The sequence below is a fragment of the Myotis nattereri genome, assembly GCF_964212035.1.
Source record: "Myotis nattereri genome assembly, chromosome: 3".
In the NCBI taxonomy this organism is placed as follows: Eukaryota; Metazoa; Chordata; class Mammalia; order Chiroptera; family Vespertilionidae; genus Myotis; species Myotis nattereri.
In genome coordinates, this window is record NC_138077.1 from 10,158,185 (window position 1) to 10,176,332 (window position 18,148).

General features: G+C 43.1%; 1 protein-coding gene across 1 annotated transcript in view; it reads left to right on the forward strand.

The window, feature by feature from the left end:
• The window catches only part of DIP2A (disco interacting protein 2 homolog A), an 81,702-nt gene that overhangs the window by 39,352 nt on the left and 24,202 nt on the right, over nucleotides 1–18,148 (forward strand). Inside the window, exons 9-21 of the mRNA XM_081087856.1 lie at nucleotides 1,559–1,650; nucleotides 5,536–5,646; nucleotides 7,192–7,315; nucleotides 7,602–7,711; nucleotides 8,148–8,250; nucleotides 9,758–9,822; nucleotides 10,076–10,169; nucleotides 11,316–11,435; nucleotides 12,359–12,473; nucleotides 13,643–13,782; nucleotides 16,207–16,343; nucleotides 16,832–16,912; nucleotides 17,344–17,471. Coding sequence (XP_080943982.1) covers nucleotides 1,559–1,650; nucleotides 5,536–5,646; nucleotides 7,192–7,315; nucleotides 7,602–7,711; nucleotides 8,148–8,250; nucleotides 9,758–9,822; nucleotides 10,076–10,169; nucleotides 11,316–11,435; nucleotides 12,359–12,473; nucleotides 13,643–13,782; nucleotides 16,207–16,343; nucleotides 16,832–16,912; nucleotides 17,344–17,471 — 1,420 coding nt within the window. The remainder of the gene's footprint in view (nucleotides 1–1,558; nucleotides 1,651–5,535; nucleotides 5,647–7,191; nucleotides 7,316–7,601; nucleotides 7,712–8,147; nucleotides 8,251–9,757; nucleotides 9,823–10,075; nucleotides 10,170–11,315; nucleotides 11,436–12,358; nucleotides 12,474–13,642; nucleotides 13,783–16,206; nucleotides 16,344–16,831; nucleotides 16,913–17,343; nucleotides 17,472–18,148) is intronic.

Here is an 18,148-nt window from a genome sequence, read left to right on the forward strand (position 1 = left end):
GACTTTGCCACAGTCAAACTATCTCCTGCCTGATCTCACCATGTGCCTTTCCCTTCACAGGTTTTACTCATGCCTGACTCTGCTTCTGAAGAACCCACCTTCACCCTTGCATTCTTCTTTTCTTGCACTTTATTTCTACCCATGGGACACTCCATGATTGTCTCTGAAGTCAGTAGTCATACTCTATTTTTCCTTTGTCACATGGTCCCCTTCCTGCTGTCCTGAATTTCCCACCGTAATTTCTCTTTTTCGGCCTGTAAGTTCCCCGTGTATGTATTCATTTTACTGTGGATTCGCTGGTGAGAAAGTCTCAGTGCTTGTCTGACAACAGTTTATTTTATATTCATTTTTGATGGTGATCATTTATCTGTTTTCAGTATTCTGCAGATATTGTACTGTCTTTGCATTCTTGGGATAAAACTAACTTGGTTATGAAGCATTGTTCTTTTTATATTCTAGCTGGATTCAGTTTGGAAACCTTTCTGGATTAGTTATTGACATCTTGAATTGACCATTTATATAGACAAAAGCAATAACAGTGTTTTGAGTTACATATTTTTTCTCATTTATTTCTCAGCTCCCACAATTCACTTATTTCACAATGTTGCACTTGAGTTTAATATTATTTGCAATGAAATTTGAGCATTTATTCAGAGGGCATGGCTGCTCAGACTGCATGGGGTTATGCCACAGGAATTTGAGAGGGACTGAATTAGGACTTTTTAGTATACTGCTTAGGGTAAACATTAAGGCTGCCTTGGATGTTGGGGATGGACTGAGATTCTTCTATCTTCCTACTGTATTATCATCCCTGCTTCTGTCTACCTCCCCAGGTACCTTCAATCCTCTTTACTTTTCCTTAATCTTATCTTTTTCAAAGAAGCTCTTCTTTGCTGAGCATTCATAGGGCTGGTGCTGAATATAGAGATTGCATGCCAGGAGAAGTGTGTTGGGCAGGCGCTCATAGGGTTAAGGGCTGGATCCTGGGGGTCCAGATGCTCTACTCCAGCAGCTGGTGGCTCTCCCTGACTGTCTTATCTTGAGTGAAAAGCGGAGATGAAGATATGACCTACCTCATGAATTGTTGTAAAGGTTACATGAATTATAAGGGATGTAATTGAGACAAAGTTAATGACATGAAAATGCATTCACAATTCAATGTTGATTGAAAAAAGCAGGGTGGAGTATGATCTCATTTTTTGAAAATTCCATATACATATATATATGTGTATGTGTGTGCATATGTATGAGTATATATGTGTTACATATACACATATGTAACAAAGAATGCTGACCTTTTTCTGCTGACTTTTCTATATTCTAAATTTTCTATGATAAAATCCTATATTATTTTTATGTTAAGAAACATAAATTTGTAAGTTGTTTTTGAGGAAAAAACTATGATGTTTTATTATAGCATTGTAGTTTCATTTGGAAACTACCTGAATTTTTAGAAATTGAATAATGGTACATTGTGGGGTATTATGATTGTTATATTAAAATGATAATTATTAGTTTCTTAAATTTGACATTGCTTAGTATTTTTATTTCATTTTAGGGAAACTTTGGAGTCGGAGTTTAAAACTAGCTTATACTCTTCTTAATAAACTGACTAGTAAGAATGAACCACTACTTAAACCTGGAGACAGAGTAAGTAACTAGAATGTAACTATTGGAGTGAGCAAAAACAGAGACTGTAAAAATTTTTTGCATTGAAATCAATGTTCTATCAGCTGGTTAGACTTACAGCATTAATACAAGGGATTTAAAATCAGCATGGAAAAATATTAAATATGGAAAAAAATTTTGATGATGTAGATAAAATGATTATTCTTTTTTTTCTCATTGCCTACCCACTGATACTTCAACTTCTTTTTTCTTTGACTTCAAATATGTTGATTTTAATAAAAATATTTATATCGGATATTAATAAATGTTAAATATTCAAAGCTTAAGTTTTATGAGGAAACAACCTTACTTTGAAATTCTGTGTGCTTTATATTCTTCCTATTCCATGTGGCAAGGCCACCATCCTCTCTTCTTTTTGTTTTTGTTTTTTAGGAAAAAATTTTATTTAATTTTTTGTTCATTCAAAAAATATTTATTGACCAACCAGTATGCTCTAAACACTGGAAATAGGAGGGTCATTGTAGGTGTGGTTCCTGGACCACCATCCCCTCTTAACCTATCAGCCCTAATAGCATGCAAAGGAGGCTAGAGGCTTAGATCTTTGTCCTAAACTGTCCCAAGTAGTTGGCAGTGCCATATGAGGCTATTTAAATTAACCAAAATTAAATAAGATAAAAAATTTAGGTCCCTAGTCACACAAGCCACATTTTAAGGGCTCAGTAGGCTACCATATTTGCTAGATCGAAATAGAACATTTTCATTATTGTAGAAAATTCTATTAGACAGCATTGTTCTTGGCAAACTGAACCAGACATGAGGAACCTAGATATACCAGAAGGTCTAGGAGAGAAAACAGGAGAACATGGTGAAAATCAACAAACTTAGCAGTGTAAACTAGTGAAAAAGGTTGCTCAGGGTCAGAAATGAAAATATAAGTTGACAAGCTGTCATAGAGTTTCAGGCAACTCTTTGAGTGCCTCATTTTTTAATTGAAAAACTAGAAGCCAAGGACATTTCAGGAAGGAAACTTTAATGTGGAAGAAGATAACCAAAGGGCAAAAAAATGAAAGGAAAAGGAAAGGAGGAAGAAGAAACAAATGAACTTGGAGGAAAGCTAGATACAGAAAACAAATTTTCAGAAAATTAGTATTAAAATTCCTAGAGTCTGTGATGAAGAAAAATAAATAAATAAAAGAACAAGAGATGGATGGTAGGAAGGAAAAACAGTGCCAAAATTAGAATTGATCAAGAAGGCCCAACATCTGATAGCGATTCAGAAAGAGAAAAGAGAAAGAATACAAAATTTTCAGTGATAATAATTTAAAATAATGTTCTGGAGTTGGAGAGCATTTGCTTTAAAGTGAAGACTGCAGTGAACACAGTAGCTCCACAAATGCGCATGAGCACAAAAGCATGTTACTGCTCAAGACCAGGGTGCAGAGCCTAAGGGGAAAGTAGGATGTATACAGGGGGTCAGCAGTCAAATTGGGGGAGACCAGTGTGACCCTTCAGAAGTTCAGAGGGAATCTGATTTTAACCTACAGTTCTATTCTTAGTTATTCAACAAATGTGAAGATACGTAACCATTTTCAGACACACAGGACTCAAAAAAAATTGACTCCCAAGCACTCTTTCTTGGGAGGTTCCTAAAGGATGAGTGCTTCAGTGGAATGAGTGAGTGGAGCCCAAACCTGAGAGCCACAAGGCAGTCCCCCAGGAGCAGCCTAGCAGGAGGAGGACACATGGCCCAGGGTGTGGGTGGGGCTAGTCCACAGCTGGTAAAACTTATGAGTTCACCTGCCTGGTTGGCTATTTGGAGAATACTATTGATAGGTATTTACACATGCGGTGGGATATTTTAGATTAGATTGGCTAATGTATATGTAGAGAGCGGAACCAGTATGAATGCTGGTAGCTGTCACCATCAGAAAGAAAGGAGATGTGTACCTGATTGTGAAAGTGCAACAGTACTAGAAAGATACTTCAATGTGTTGTGCTTTAGAGTGAGTCTGAAAGAATCCCTGATTTATAATGAACCTAAGAATCAGTAATTTATTTTTCTAGAAGAAAATTCCTGCAAGGACAAAGACTTACAGATACTGTCTTGACTTGCTAGAGAATCCACATAATTATAAAAAGGTTGACAACATCACAGTGAGTTAATTATCAGAGATGGGTGGCAAATTCATCCTCCTGTGTTAATATACTTTTAAAAGTGAACAAACACAACTCTTTTGTAACAGATTCTCTAAAAACATATTTTCTATACCAAACATCTAGTCACAAGGCTATAATTCAGTTCTGGAACAGTCTCTATTAACATCAACTTTAGAAGGAGAGCTTTTCAACAAACTAACTTGTTAGAAACTTGATTAAGTTTACAGAATAAATATAGGTACAGTTTGAATTTTGCCTTACAAAGAGGAGAATTATTCATTAGTTATCCATTGTTCTGTGTTCAGAGGCCTGTGTTAAAAGTCTGCTCAAATAATATTCTGACTCATCACTATGGTTTCAAGCACACTTATTACACTACTTGGGGTTTAAAAAAAATCTTATTCCAGCCTGACTGATGTGGCTCAGTGATTGAGCGTTGACCTATTCCAGGAGATCACAGTTCAATTCCCGGTCAGGGCATATGCCCGGGTTGTGGGTTCAATCCCCAGTGTGGGGCGTGCAGGAGGCAGCCAATCAATGGTTCTCTCTCATCACTGATGTTTCTATCTCTCTCTCCCTCTCCCTTCCTCTTTGAAATCAATAAAAATATATTTTAAAAAATACTTTTTCCATAAATAGCTTTTCATGTAACCAGATTATTATAAGAAATGGAAATTGGGGTGATGGAAGAAGAAAAGGGGGGAGAGGAGAGCTAAATATTCATCTACAACAACAGGAAATAAAATTAGTACCTGAATATTTTCAAAAGAGAAAACTGTAAGCAAAATATTTGAAAATATGAGAGTAAATAGCAAAAGGAAGATGTAAAATATTTAAAAAGTGGTTGCCTTAGGGAGTGGGGAAGTGTGGAGCATGGGGTGGTATTGTTTTTCATTAGTGCTTTTTTGGTTCATTTTAAATTCTGTGTTTTAAAAATTTGACAAAAATAAAAATGTAAGATAGATAAAATAGAATTACAAAATATAAACAGTAGCAGCATGCTAACCAGGTGGGAAGAGGGACTCGGCGGAAGCAGCTGTAGGGATCTCAACTGAGGATTTTGTACCCACCATCCTTCCCTGTGAATATACTTAAGTCTTGAGTGGAGATCTGTTCAATTAAAACTTTGGCGTTAGGATTTCTTCTTTTGGAAGATATTTTAGATGTAATATGATCTCTTGTTTACTTTTCGTGTTGATACAGGTGATTTTCACCTGGGCTAATTGATGGCGGGTGATGGTCCATCCCTGAGTTGCTGCCACCCAGATGAACTGTCTTTAAATCCAGAAATTTAAAGTTATTTTGTTGTATGGGGAGTAGAGACCTCAACCTAAAAACTATTTATTAAAAGTTACATGATTGAGCCCTAACCAATTTGGCTCAGTGGATAGAGCTTTGGCCTGCGGACTGAAGGGTCCCAGGTTTGATTCCGGTCAAGGGCATGTTCCTTGATTGTGGTCACATCCCCAGTAGGGAGTGTGCAGGAAGCAGCTGATGGATGTTTCTCTCTCATCGATGTTTCTAATTCTCTATCCTTCTCCCTTCCTTTCTGTAAAAAATCAATAAAAAATATATATATATTTTTAAAAAGTTACATGGTTGAGAAAATTTAAGGACTAAGAATTAAATCCCAGATTCTAAAATAATAAAATATGTCTCAATTCCATCTAATCATTAGCAGATACTCCAGAAGTTGAGATGACAGTCATTCTCCAGTCGATTCCATGGTTGTTCTTTGTGCTGCTGTAGGTGGCGCTGGTGTTTCCGAACAGTGACCCTGTGATGTTCATGGTTGCATTTTATGGGTGTCTCCTGGCAGAACTGGTTCCTGTCCCCATAGAAGTGCCATTAACAAAAAAGGTAGCAAACTTGGCCCTGGGCCATGGGTTCAGGTTTCATAAGGTTTGAAGCGATGAGCATTTTTTCCTCTGATAAGTAGAATTTGAAATTTGATAAGACTTTGTTAAACTTGTTCTCAACACCATGTGTTTATTGACAATAAGTTTCATTTCTTGGGGATAAATCATTACAGTCATTTATTACAGCTCACTTCTCAGTGATACTTTTGAATATATGGGATGGAAATGTTTTGCATTTCTGTTTGCTTACACATCAGGCAGTTTTTGTTACTGACATGATTACTGTGGGAGTTCTGATGGTCTAGGCAGCTGTTTCATTTTATGTATAAATGTCAGTAATCTAACTATTGAAAAAATTATTTTAGGAGTAGACTGGGCATGTATTTTAGAAACTCAGAGTTTTCTATTGTATCCCAGTATTCAGGCAGCTGCTAATATGAAAATTGTCAGCAACAAATATTCAAGAATCTCAAAAATAAAGTTTTCAAATAAAATAAGAACATTTCCACAGATAATATATGATAACAGATATTTGAATATAGGGATTCTTAGGGAAAAACTAGAGATTAGTCACGCTTTCAAAAAGAAAATGGTAGCATTTCACAGAGGGACATATATAAAAGAGGACTTGACTAAAACAAAATGTGCATTTCTATATGGAAAAAATTAGTATTGTTAAACACAAATCAAGTGGAAATTTTAATGCTGTTATTTTGGGAGTATATTAAAATGCTGCTAAATGTCATTTGCAAGAAAAAACTTTGGGAAATTAGCCCATTATCTGCACTTTATATTTCACTGCAAAAAGTATATATCTTTTAAATTTAAAAACAATTGTATTTTATTTTCATGAAAATACTGTATATAGCAGTGATTTTCAACCTATTTCATCTCATGGCACACTAATTATCTACACTAATAAAAAAGAAACATGCAAATTGGTGTCACTTTGCTACTCCCACCAGCCAATTAGAGCAACTATGCAAATTAACACAACAAAGATGGCGGTTAATTTGCATACGCAGGTGTGGAGCGAAGACTGAAGGCTCTGGCCCGAGTGAAGACTGAAGACTGAAGAGGCTTGGCTTCTCCGCTGCAGCTGCAGCGGAGAAGCCAAGCCTCGCTGTGGCCGGACCAAAGGCCTGGGTCCCGGGTGCCGGAGGAAAACCGGTGCCAGCAGCCAGGGGACGGGAAGGCTTATTGCACGAATCTCCGTGCAACGGGCTTCTAGTTAAAATATAAAGTATAATTACTAAAATACTTAAAGTATATTATTTTTTGCTGATCTGAAAATGGCTATTACTGTGTTGGCTGTTGTCGTATTTTTATATGACAATTTAAAGGAAAAGAGGTCAGGTATTGAATGTTTTAAAACATCTGGTGGCACACTGATTGAAAATTGCTGGTATATAGAATTGAGTTGTTCTAGAAATTTTAAAAGGGGTGGACAAAACACTCTTCTTTCTGTGCGTGGGCCTGCAGAGTAAAGGTCCTGAGCCGAAGCTGCCAGGAGCACCTCACTTCCACCCTACTCTGTCTTGTTCAGGATGCTGGCAGCCAGCAGATCGGGTTTCTGCTGGGCAGCTGTGGTGTCACCCTGGCCCTGACCACGGACGCTTGTCAGAAAGGCCTGCCTAAAGCACAGACTGGAGAGGTGGCAACTTTCAAAGGTGGGCCTCTGAGGGGGAGGGGAGTCAGCATTATGAGTTAAACTATGTCCTCCCGTACTTTTCCAGCACTTAAACTTACAGAGGCTGAAGTTGAATCTCACTTTTCAGCTGGTTCAGGGTCTCCGCTGTTTAATATGAATTGAGTAAGAATTAAATGAGACTGAGATATCTGTTTCTTGGGCACTCAGGAACTAGAGCTGCATGTTCAGTGGCTAGGCCCTGAGTGTGGGGAGCAGAGACCCTCTGACATTCACCTGTGCCATATTTCCTGGCTGCACCCTCACAGGTTGGCCCCCTCTCAACTGGTTGGTAATTGATGGGAAGCATCTGACTAAGCCCCCCAAGGATTGGCATCCTTTGGCCCAGGACGAAGGAGCTGGGACCGCCTACATTGAGGTGATGACTTCTAACACAGTATGCTAAAGCAGGCCCCACGGGTTAGGTCTTGTTTTCATATGAGTTTGAGCTACTGAGTTTTTTTTTTAGTTTACAGGCTAAAAGTTATGTTGAATTGTCATTTGGAAACTTTCTCAGACCCTTTCAGTTTTACTTTTACCTAATCTCCCCTCACTGGCTACCCTGGGGATGCAGACAATTATGAGGGAACTTGTATGTACTGTTGCCCTTAGCACCTGCCCAGGATGAGTCCTGACTTCATCCGAGGGTGTCACCTCAAGGGTCAGGGCATAAAATGCTCTTCAGTCTGACGGGCTGGTTAGTGAAGGAGAGACAGCTGATAGCTTCTTCTCTCTAAAATCTACCGGTCTCCATTCTCTCTGCCGTGGCCTCCAGAAACATCACATAATTGAATTTTTTTCTTGAAATCTTTCAGTATAAAACCAGCAAAGAAGGCAGCACAGTGGGGGTGACGGTGTCCCATGCATCTCTGCTGGCGCAGTGCCGGGCTCTGACCCAGGCATGTGGCTACTTGGAAGGTAAGGGCATGTGGGGCAGCTCTTCCAGCTGTGCACAGGGCAACAGGGAACTGTCGCTGCAGATGTCAGACCCAGTCCTGTATAGGACCTGTCCTCTAACCTGGTGTTCCAGGTGCCGCATGCTTGGGTCTCTGCTTGCAGTAGATGAGTGGGCCCTTTCCAGTAAACTTATGTGTATGTCGATTTTCTAGAGTGTGAAATTCGTATCCCACCAGTTCATCAATGTCCAGTTGGCTGGTTCAACCTGCAACAGAGCTGAGGGGCAGTGCATTTCACATTTTAAAAATATGGAAAACCATGTTATTGGCACTCACTTTTCCATTACTATTTTATATGCCTCTGGTTTGGCCTTAAGCTGTCCTGCATACAGATATACAGATGGAATGTTATGGTCATAGGTTGGCTCTTGGTAGTGCCACATGTACTGATAAATATTAGATATTTAACTTAGAGAACTATTATTCCAAAAACTATAAAAATGTATGCATGGAAGTTTGTTTTCGCATTGCAATACTTGAACAAAACTAAAAAGTAAATTGAGTGGTATGTTTAAATATCTACAATATGGGTGTTTAAATGTAAGGGGTAGTGTAGGGCATAGCTGAAGATTTCAGTAGAAATTTGGAAGAGGATGTTAGATATGTTCAAGGGCCTGAATAATTTTTAAAGAAATTAGACCTATCAGTCAAGTCCCATCGTTTTTTCTTCAGACCTAGTCCTGACCTTACATACGTCACCCATATTTGGATCCTCAGCTGACCAGGGAGCCTGTACAGCATGCTTATTCAGAATGCAGCAGTGTCCTGGCACACAACCCAGCTCCCTGTAATCACCAGGGGTGTTTCTCCTGTGGGGCGCAGTAGGCTTGCCATGGCCTTTGGTGAGGGACCAGATTTGCTTCTAGCTTCAGGCTCTGTTCCCTGCCCTTTGGATCCAGGTCCCTCAGAGGGTGCCGCCAGACGCTCTGAGTACAGGGATGTGCTAGGAAGCCTGGGGACTCCTGCATCATTTCTTGATTTGCTCCTGCTTCCTAATACCTACCAGTCATACCCTCTGGAGGAGAAAATGGGCAGGAGAGAATGAGCACCTTTCTAAAGGGAAGTGACATGAGCAGCCTGTGATATTTTTTGAAGATGCAGGGTAATGGCCTTGGGTGTGAGAAATGGGGGAACCGGATATAAAATTGAGAAGAGCACCCATGACAGTCTGACTGAATGTAACAGCCTCACTCAGCCTCTTAACTAGAGATTGTTGCTTTGGTTTCAGATTGATGATCAGCATAGTTCTCTGTTGTAATCCAGAATTGTATGACCTACTGTTGTTTTTCCAGTAATTTAAGTAGATAACCAAGATTATTGGTAAATTAGTGCATGGTATTTGGAAATGCTGTATGTTTCCTAAAGCTCTTATAATGCTGATAATGTGCTCATCTCAGAGTTTCTCTAAAAGTGCATGTGACTTGTGAAGAGGTTCACTCAGCAGTTTAACCATCTTTGTCCACTTTCAGCTGAAACACTAACAAATGTGCTGGATTTCAAAAGGGATGCTGGTCTGTGGCATGGAGTGTTAACAGTGAGTGTTGATGCTAAATGATCTAATTGTTGGAACGAGGGATTTCTAATGTTTTATATCAGTACATGACCCCAAACCCTAATTTTTACATGATATAATTAATCCTTAGTTCTGCTGATTCACCTGACCAGTATATCTGAACTGAAATAGTGTTGTGAGCACTGGCGTTACCTTTGTCGCTTTCGGCGTGGTGTAGAGCTCTGCAGTCTGGATGCGGAGTGAAGCCTGCCCTGAGCACCCATGTCTTTCACAGAGTGTCATGAACAAGATGCACGTGATCAGCATCCCGTATGCACTGATGAAGGTGAACCCGCTCTCCTGGATTCAGAAAGTGTGTTTGTATAAAGGTAAGGGAATTAGCATCATTTCTTGATTCAGCCTGCACTAAAGAAGTCTCTTTGAATTAACCTTGGGTGATTAAGAAAAAATAAAGGCAACATGCAAAACTGTAGATGTGGCCTGAGGAGCCCTGATGGCCAGCATGCGCCATGACCAGCTCTGAGGCTCATCTGTGGTGGTCCTGACTCACCAGTGCTGGGCTATAAGCTGTTGTGGCCTGTGTGTACAAAGCCTGACCTGGTTGTGCAAGGCCTGGGTGTGTGCAAGGCCTGGGTGTGTGTGCAAGGCTTGGTGGAGAACTGTTCAGTAACAACTCTTTTCTGCAAGGACCATAGGCCCCTAATGTTACTCTTTTGAAATTTTCCTTACAATCACATCAATTCTTAGTATTTGAGATGGTTTTAATATGAAGTTAGGGCTTTTCAAGCCACCAGCAGCAAAGCAGTTTATTCAGATGAAGCTGTCCACGAATGATGGGGCTGCCCGTGGGACCTTGCCCCGTCCTCCACCTTCAGTCAGTCACCCTTGCAGTCACTCTAGGCATTTCTGTGACTCTCCTCTGGGGTAGCTTGAAGGTGCCCTTCACTATCTTCTGAGCCTGGGCCTAGGGTCTTTGTTAAGACTGACTAATCCTGGGTACCCTCTTTACTTGTCTACCTGTGCTGACGGTACTGCCAGTTACTGAATGTGGACATGAGACGTGTGCTCTGACGTGACGTCATCAGGGCAGCCTAGAGGGAGTAGCTGTCTCTGTTTATTCTGTTTTACTGAGGAAGATTGAAGCCTGTTTCAGGGTTGGTGGCTGAGTCTATCTGCTCACAGCCCTTGTATCTGAGGCTTCTTTGGCCGCACAGTTGCATGCCTAAGCAGCTTGGGGGAGGGCTGGATGAGACAGAATACGCAGATGTGGAAAGAACAAGATAGAGCTTCTGAGAGAAATCAAAGTGGAAAATGGATCTGAGTTTATGTTTGATTTTAAGTAAAACAGGTTAGGGTAAGTTAAACTATGAATGAGACATAGCTGCAGAGTACGTGTGGCCTGAAACATAGGATGCATGTCTGTGGTCCTACGTGTGGACTGCACTGGCAGCAAGCACTGCAGGCGGGTCAGTCTGATGTGGGAGTGCCACCTTCACGTTTGTGTCCCCTTGCAGCCCAGACAGCGCTGGTGAAGTCCCGTGACATGCACTGGTCTCTCCTGGCTCAGCGAGGTCAGCGGGACGTCAGCCTCAGCTCACTGCGTATGCTGATCGTGGCCGACGGAGCTAACCCATGTGAGTAACCTCCTGACCAGGGCTGGAGCCTGGTGTCCCCAGAAGAGTGAAAGTGAGTGTATTGTAACTGTCTCTAACATGTCACTTCTTGTTGGTGACCCATTGTTATATCTCATGCATGTTTTTTTGGAAGCGATTTAAATACAGTTGAGAGAAGGTACATACATGCCTAAAAGAGTCATATTTCTGCCCGGCTGGCATGGCTCAGTGGTTGAGTGTCGACCTGTGAAACAGGAGTTTGCAGTTTAATTCCCCGTCAGGGCATGTGCCCAGGTTGTGGGCTCGATCCCCAGTGGGGGGGGTGTTGGAGTTAGCTGATCAATGATTCCCTCTCATCATTGATGTTTCTGTCTCTCTCTCCTTCTCCCTTCTTCTCTGAGATCAATAAAAATATATTTTTAAAAAAGAGTCATATTTCTTAAGCATTGACCAGAACATAGATACAGGTTGGGAGCCTCATGAAGCCCCTGCCCTTTGGCCTTGTATCTCGCCCCCACTGTCTCAGCCACCCTACATCCTCCCAGTGAGAACTCCCCTAGTGTGCTGCTGCACACCCCAGACTCTGTGGGACCTGCGCGTGGCTGCTTGTTGGGGGCTGTCCAGGGCCTCCCGCAAGGTGTCTTCTGGGGAGTCTGAGTGGAACATTGCAGCACAGAGCCATTGACCAGAGTCTGGCGTATGAGCTAGTCTGCTGTCCAGTGAGGCCCTAACACCCCTGTGTTCCTGTGCTCCTGGGTACCTTGTTGCTCGGGAGATCACGTAACCTAGCACCCCAAAGCCTCTCGTTCCCTCCATCCACACCTGAGCTCGGCAGGGTCTCTACATCCTGCCTCTAAAACGCCTGGGTGCTGCTCACTTCTCTGCTGTTCCCCCGTACCCATCAGCCTTGCATTTATTCTCATGTCCCACTTTGTTTCATGCAGGGTCCATATCTTCCTGTGATGCCTTCCTCAACGTCTTCCAGTCTAGAGGCCTGAGGCCGGAGGTCATCTGTCCTTGTGCCAGTTCTCCTGAGGCACTAACGGTTGCCATCCGCAGGTAACTTAATTGCTTGCGTTTTGTAGAGACTTAATTTTTACTCTTACTCTTGAATTACCTGCGGTATCAAATGCTGTTAATTTGTTTCTGAGCAGTAGCCATCATGAAGCCCCATCCTGTGGCAATTTCCCAAGCTGTTTGAGCACTAATAGGTGCCCCAGTGCCATCCTAGGGTAGAGGTGTACCTATGGTCTACTTTTCCTGCCTGGGTCATCTCTTGCCTGCCCTGTGGCTCTTGGTCTGCAGCTGCTCCGGCACCATCCCGGGGTAGAAGGCAATGGAGTTTTTAACTCCATTGTTAGAAAATTAGTGTCAGTTGTAGTCCTGCATCATTTATGTATGTTAATATGTCCATAAATAATGTGTGCTTTTATGTGCAAACATTAAGTAATCCTAAATGTTAATGATAACTTAGCATTAAAATAACATCTTTATCCTTCACAAACCATGAGGTAGTCTTTGTTTCTTTGTTCTATGGTGATATCTTTTGCTTGTCAGTGTAGTTTTTCTTACTGGGAAAAATATTGACCTTTGTTTTTAGTGTTGCATTTACTGATGCTGCATGGCAAATTACTACCAAACTTGGTGGCTTAGAACAGTGACAGTCAGTTATTATATCTCTCATACTTGCTATGGTCGGGACTTTGGTGCTGCCTTGCAGTTGGATGCTCTCTGGACTGGATTAGGGTTGGGGGAGCTGTAGACATGACTTCCTGTGTGCAGTTTCAGGGCCTCTTTTGCTGGTCCCTGGAGTGGACTGCTCTGGGCTTCCTCATACTGTGTCATTCTGCTTACCTGGCTTTGCCCAAGGCTCCCAGTGAGTTTCCCAAGACAAACAGGTGGAAGCTGAATTACCATTTATGTCCTCCTTTGAAAGTCACTTAGCATCACTTCCACCATCATCACAGGCCCACCAGATGAAGGGAGAAGTGTTGAGGCCCCACTGCAGAAGAAAGCATGGGGTGGAAAGATGGTGGCAACTTCAAGGATGCAGTCTGCCACATGCAGTCCTGCAGTCCTTATCCCAGTGCTGCTGTGTCAGGGTTCGAGGTTACAGTATGATTCAGAGCAGAGCCTGGGGCGCAACATCATCTTGCAGGCAGGTAGGCCATAGGTCTCCTCTTTCTAGAACTCTACGCTTTGCCAGTTAATCTAGTTTTGTTTTCTAGGCCGCCTGACCTGGGAGGACCTCCTCCAAGAAAAGCTGTGCTATCAATGAACGGCCTTAGTTATGGTGTGATCAGAGTTGATACTGAAGAAAAGTTGTCAGTCCTTACTGTTCAGGACGTTGGTCAGGTGATGCCTGGAGGTAAGAGATGCACCTGAAGTGTGTCTTATCCAGTGATTGATTAACATGACAAGGAGTCATACTAGCCCCAGGCTTTATAGGAGTGATCTGGAAGCACACAAGTAAAAGATTGCTTAAAATGGGTTTTCCATGTAAATTAGGATTTTAATTTATAACATTTTCCAGGTTTTTTTGCTTTCTTTTGTATTAAGTTTAAAGTTGAGCTAAAATATAAAGGTGTGTTTATGGCTGTGAACCCAACTTCTGGTTCCAGTACTTGGGATAATGGTGACAACAGCTCACATTGCTGCCAGGCACAGCCTTCATACTTCACATATATGGAGGCATAGACCCCAGGGCCCAGGATGTCTGAATAATGATAGATTATTTCAGTAAGTCATGAAAGTATGGGTATGTTAGGAGTATGACCTTAAATTAAGGTCCACGGAAATTCCTGTAGGTTCCAGAAAGGTCATGATGAGCTATCCTGCACATCAGGCCCCATGGGCCTGACTAACACCTAAATTATTAGAGGCTTCCCTGACATACCGGGCAGTGCAGCAATGAGAGGGTGATGGAACTGTCTTCCTGCTATTCTGCAGGCGAGGCCACATGGAGTGATGCTGGTGCAAAGTTTCACATAGAAAATTAAGAGCAGAGTCAGGCCCAGGAGGCCCTGGTGACAGTTGTGAGTGGGGGAACGCTCTATTGATGCTGCTCTGCGGTTACCCCTCATTGTAGCAACCCCACAACTTTTCTATTCGAACCCTCCTCGCCATGCTGGCCCTCCTGTGGTTCACGGGCAGCTGTCCTGACCCACCCTGGTGACTTCTAGAGGCAGGCTCTCACCTTTCAGTCAGTCACCCTTATCCCAGTGCTGCTGTATCTGGGTTGCAGGGTCTGCAGGCTGCTCAGCATCCTGGTCCTTGTGTTTTCAGGTCTGCCTCCACAGGTCGTCAGTGCATAAGGGCCTGTGCTGTTCAACTTGATGCCAGGGCACTCCAGAGGGAGAGCCCATAGCAAGGATGTCTGACCCTGCATGTGTGGAGAAGTTGGAACTCTTAGAACAAGACTAGAAGTTCAAATTTTATTTCTAGTTATAGAAATAAAATACAATATGAAATGTATTTTTTCTTTTTATAATTTTACTATAAATATGGATTAATTGGTCCTTTGGTAACTTGAATATGAGGATGAAACATTTTACAAAGAACAAAGATTGGGAATCTTACATATTTTTAGTAGTTATGAGGAGAGCCCAGTAACTCTTTAAAAGATTGGTAAAATATAGTCTTAGTGATTTTTCCGAATGAAAAAATAAGGGACTTTCATAGTAATGTTCGTTTTTTACTGGTAAAACATGGACCAGGATGGACTGTATGCACAGTTTTCCCCTAGGTGTGTGAGTGTGCACAGTGCTCCCCTAGGTGGGTTCTGTTAGCCAGAACAGTTGAAGATTGATTGACTTGTTGAGGGCTGGTGGTGTTTGCTTTTAGCAGATGTACAACCTCCACTGTGTTAATCCTACTGGGTTTTCATTGACCATGATGTGCAGTGGATTTTGTCCTTTTATGCCTTTTTGTAATTTAAATTGGGGTGTCTGTCATCACATGAGTGTCTGAGTGTGAGCTGAGGGCTACCTTCACAGCAAGATACATGAATGCCACCTCCTTTAGTGAATGTCTTCAACATTCTCTCTGCTGAGGCTTTGACTGATTTGTGCACAAATGGAATTAAATGACCGGGCCTTGATCACATCTTTGAAGATGAGAATACTTTGGAAAAACACTCAAGAAGGGCTGAAGGAAGGACAAGGCCCAGGCTATTTAATTCATACTGAGTGACCGGGTTTTGTTTGATGGACCACTCCATGTTCTGGTGTGTATTTTGCTCTGTTGTTGGAGGCTGTTCCTTGATGCTTGCTCTGTGGCAGGGCTGAGGGCCTGGGCCGCAGTGACCATACAGGCAAGGTCCCCTGTGCAGGGGGGCAGACAGCAGGCAGGAGCATCAGGAAGGTGTGCTGCTTAGTGAAAACAGAAAAGGAGTGATCAGGCTGGGGCCTGCGTGACAGGATGAGCCCCGGTACAAGTGGGGTCCGTCAGGCTTTGGAGCAGGAGCGAGCCTCTGAGCAAATGTACGAGATGGTGCCTTTGGCAGCCAGGTCAGCCGACATCTCATGTGGGTGCGGGAGAGTCATGCAGAGCCTGTGAGTCTGCTTATCACAGGGAGATCGTGCTGAACTGTTCCATCGCCTCACCTTGGTGTGTATTAAATGTAAAGTCACGAGCAAATAGAATGTCTGTGACATCTGTCAGAAAGCTTGTTGTAAGAACATATTACATGTGTAATATTTTGTTTCCATAGCTATAGACATGATAGAAATATATCCTTGTGAATGATCAATGTATTTATGCTTTTGAGGTTGTTATTTTTTTCTTTTTATAGCTAATATATGTGTTGTGAAGATAGATGGTGCCCCGTATCTTTGTAAAACCGATGAGGTTGGAGAAATATGTGTTGACTCCAATGCTACAGGCACAGCGTATTATGGACTACTTGGGATCACAAAGAATGTCTTTGAGGTTTGTACTTATGTTGAAGTTAAGTTCTGAGAGCATCCATGGGGCACAGTGGGTGGTGGTCCGACCTCCTTGGCACCTGCTCTGCTAAGTTAGCTCAGGGGAGTTGAGGCTGCCCAGGCAAGCCAATGCTCTGTATGCTAGAGTTGTTGGGGTGTCTGGAGAGCCCAATGAGTGCCCACTTTTCTGGGCCAGGCACTGGGAGCAGTGGGAGGAGAGTTACCAAGTAACATGATAAAGCAGGAACAAAGCCTGTGGGGGTCATGCTGTGCACAGGGGCCAGAGGAGGATCTCCTCAGCCAGCAGAGACTCTGGTCCTGGGGTAGCCTCTTTCCCTCCGTAAACACGGGTGACAGCCCTATCTGAGGAACCACACCCTGGCTGTCAGGCAGTGTGAGTGCTGAGCTCTTCCACCTGCCTGCCCACCCCTGGCCGGTTGGTTGATTATCTGTGGACCATAGTCTGACCGTTCCCCTCTCCGCTCTGTGCAGACTGTCCCGGTCACTGCAGGAGGAGCACCCATCTCGGACAGGCCTTTCACCAGGACTGGGCTGCTGGGCTTCATCGGCCCTGTGAGTAATCCCGCCACCAGGACCAGGGTCCTTCTTGTGCTCACCTCTCAGGAGGGTATGCTGCCAATATATAGTGGGCATCTAGAGTGTACACAGGACACTCTAGATGCCCACTACATCAACCCAAAACATCACTGGTGCCAAGTTTGGGAACCCTGCCAATGTCCTATAGCACTCAGAATTCTTTACAAACTTCACCCACAACTGTATTTCTATCTCTGACCTTTCTCCTCCCAACTCTGTCCCTGCATGCCCCTTTGCCCCAACCTGAACCCACTGGTCTGTAAGGCCCCTTCATCCCACAGTTGCCTTGCCCCGAGTTTCACCTGTCATCATGTAAGGGACATGGTGCTCCCATCTCCTTGTAGCAGGGACTGACTCATAGGACCGGCTTGTGTGTCCTGAGTCCTGACCAGCTTCCTTGCCTTCAGGATAACCTGGTCTTCATTGTGGGCAAGCTGGATGGGCTGATGGTGGTCGGAGTTCGCAGACACAATGCGGATGACATCGTGGCCACTGCGCTGGCGGTGGAGCCCATGAAGTTTGTCTACAGAGGCAGGTGATGCGCTGCGGGTCCCTATGTTATGGCTTTAGATCCTTTTTCCACTTAAGGTTGGAGAAGTCTGTTTGCAGTGGAAAAAAGCCCAATGACTTGAACAAACCAACCTAAAAATTCCTGTTTATTAGAGAAACCTCAGAAAGAAAAGGATGGCACTTGCAGCATGGACAGCAGAGTTAGTGTCCTCGCTGTCCCCAGAGCTCACGCTGTCCTTTAAAACAATGCGATCTGAATGTATAACTGGCACAGGGACCAGCCCCAACACCACAGAGGGAGCCGTGTGCATGACCTCACAGGTGTACATTGGAACAGCCAATACCATGTTCTGTGCAGCCAGCAGAGGCCAGTTCCTTTTCTCCTAAGGTTTAGCAAGACATGCAGAAACCCTGCCTTGCTCCTGGGATAGAATCAGTCCAACTTTCTGAATGTGTTAGGCAAGACTTTAAAGATTCTCATCTCCATTGAGCAAATGAATGGGCCTCTGGCCTAGCCCCAGTGGCTGGGGGCAAGGAGGGGAAGCCCTGTCCAGCTCCTGAGCACCTTGTCCTGGAGGAAGCAGCCCCTTCTCCTAGTTGATCCACTCAGCATGCTGTATTTAAAATTTTTATTTTTCTCAGGAAGTGCTTTTATTATTCAAACTATGGTGCCTGCCTGTGAACCTGGCCAGATCCTGCCTT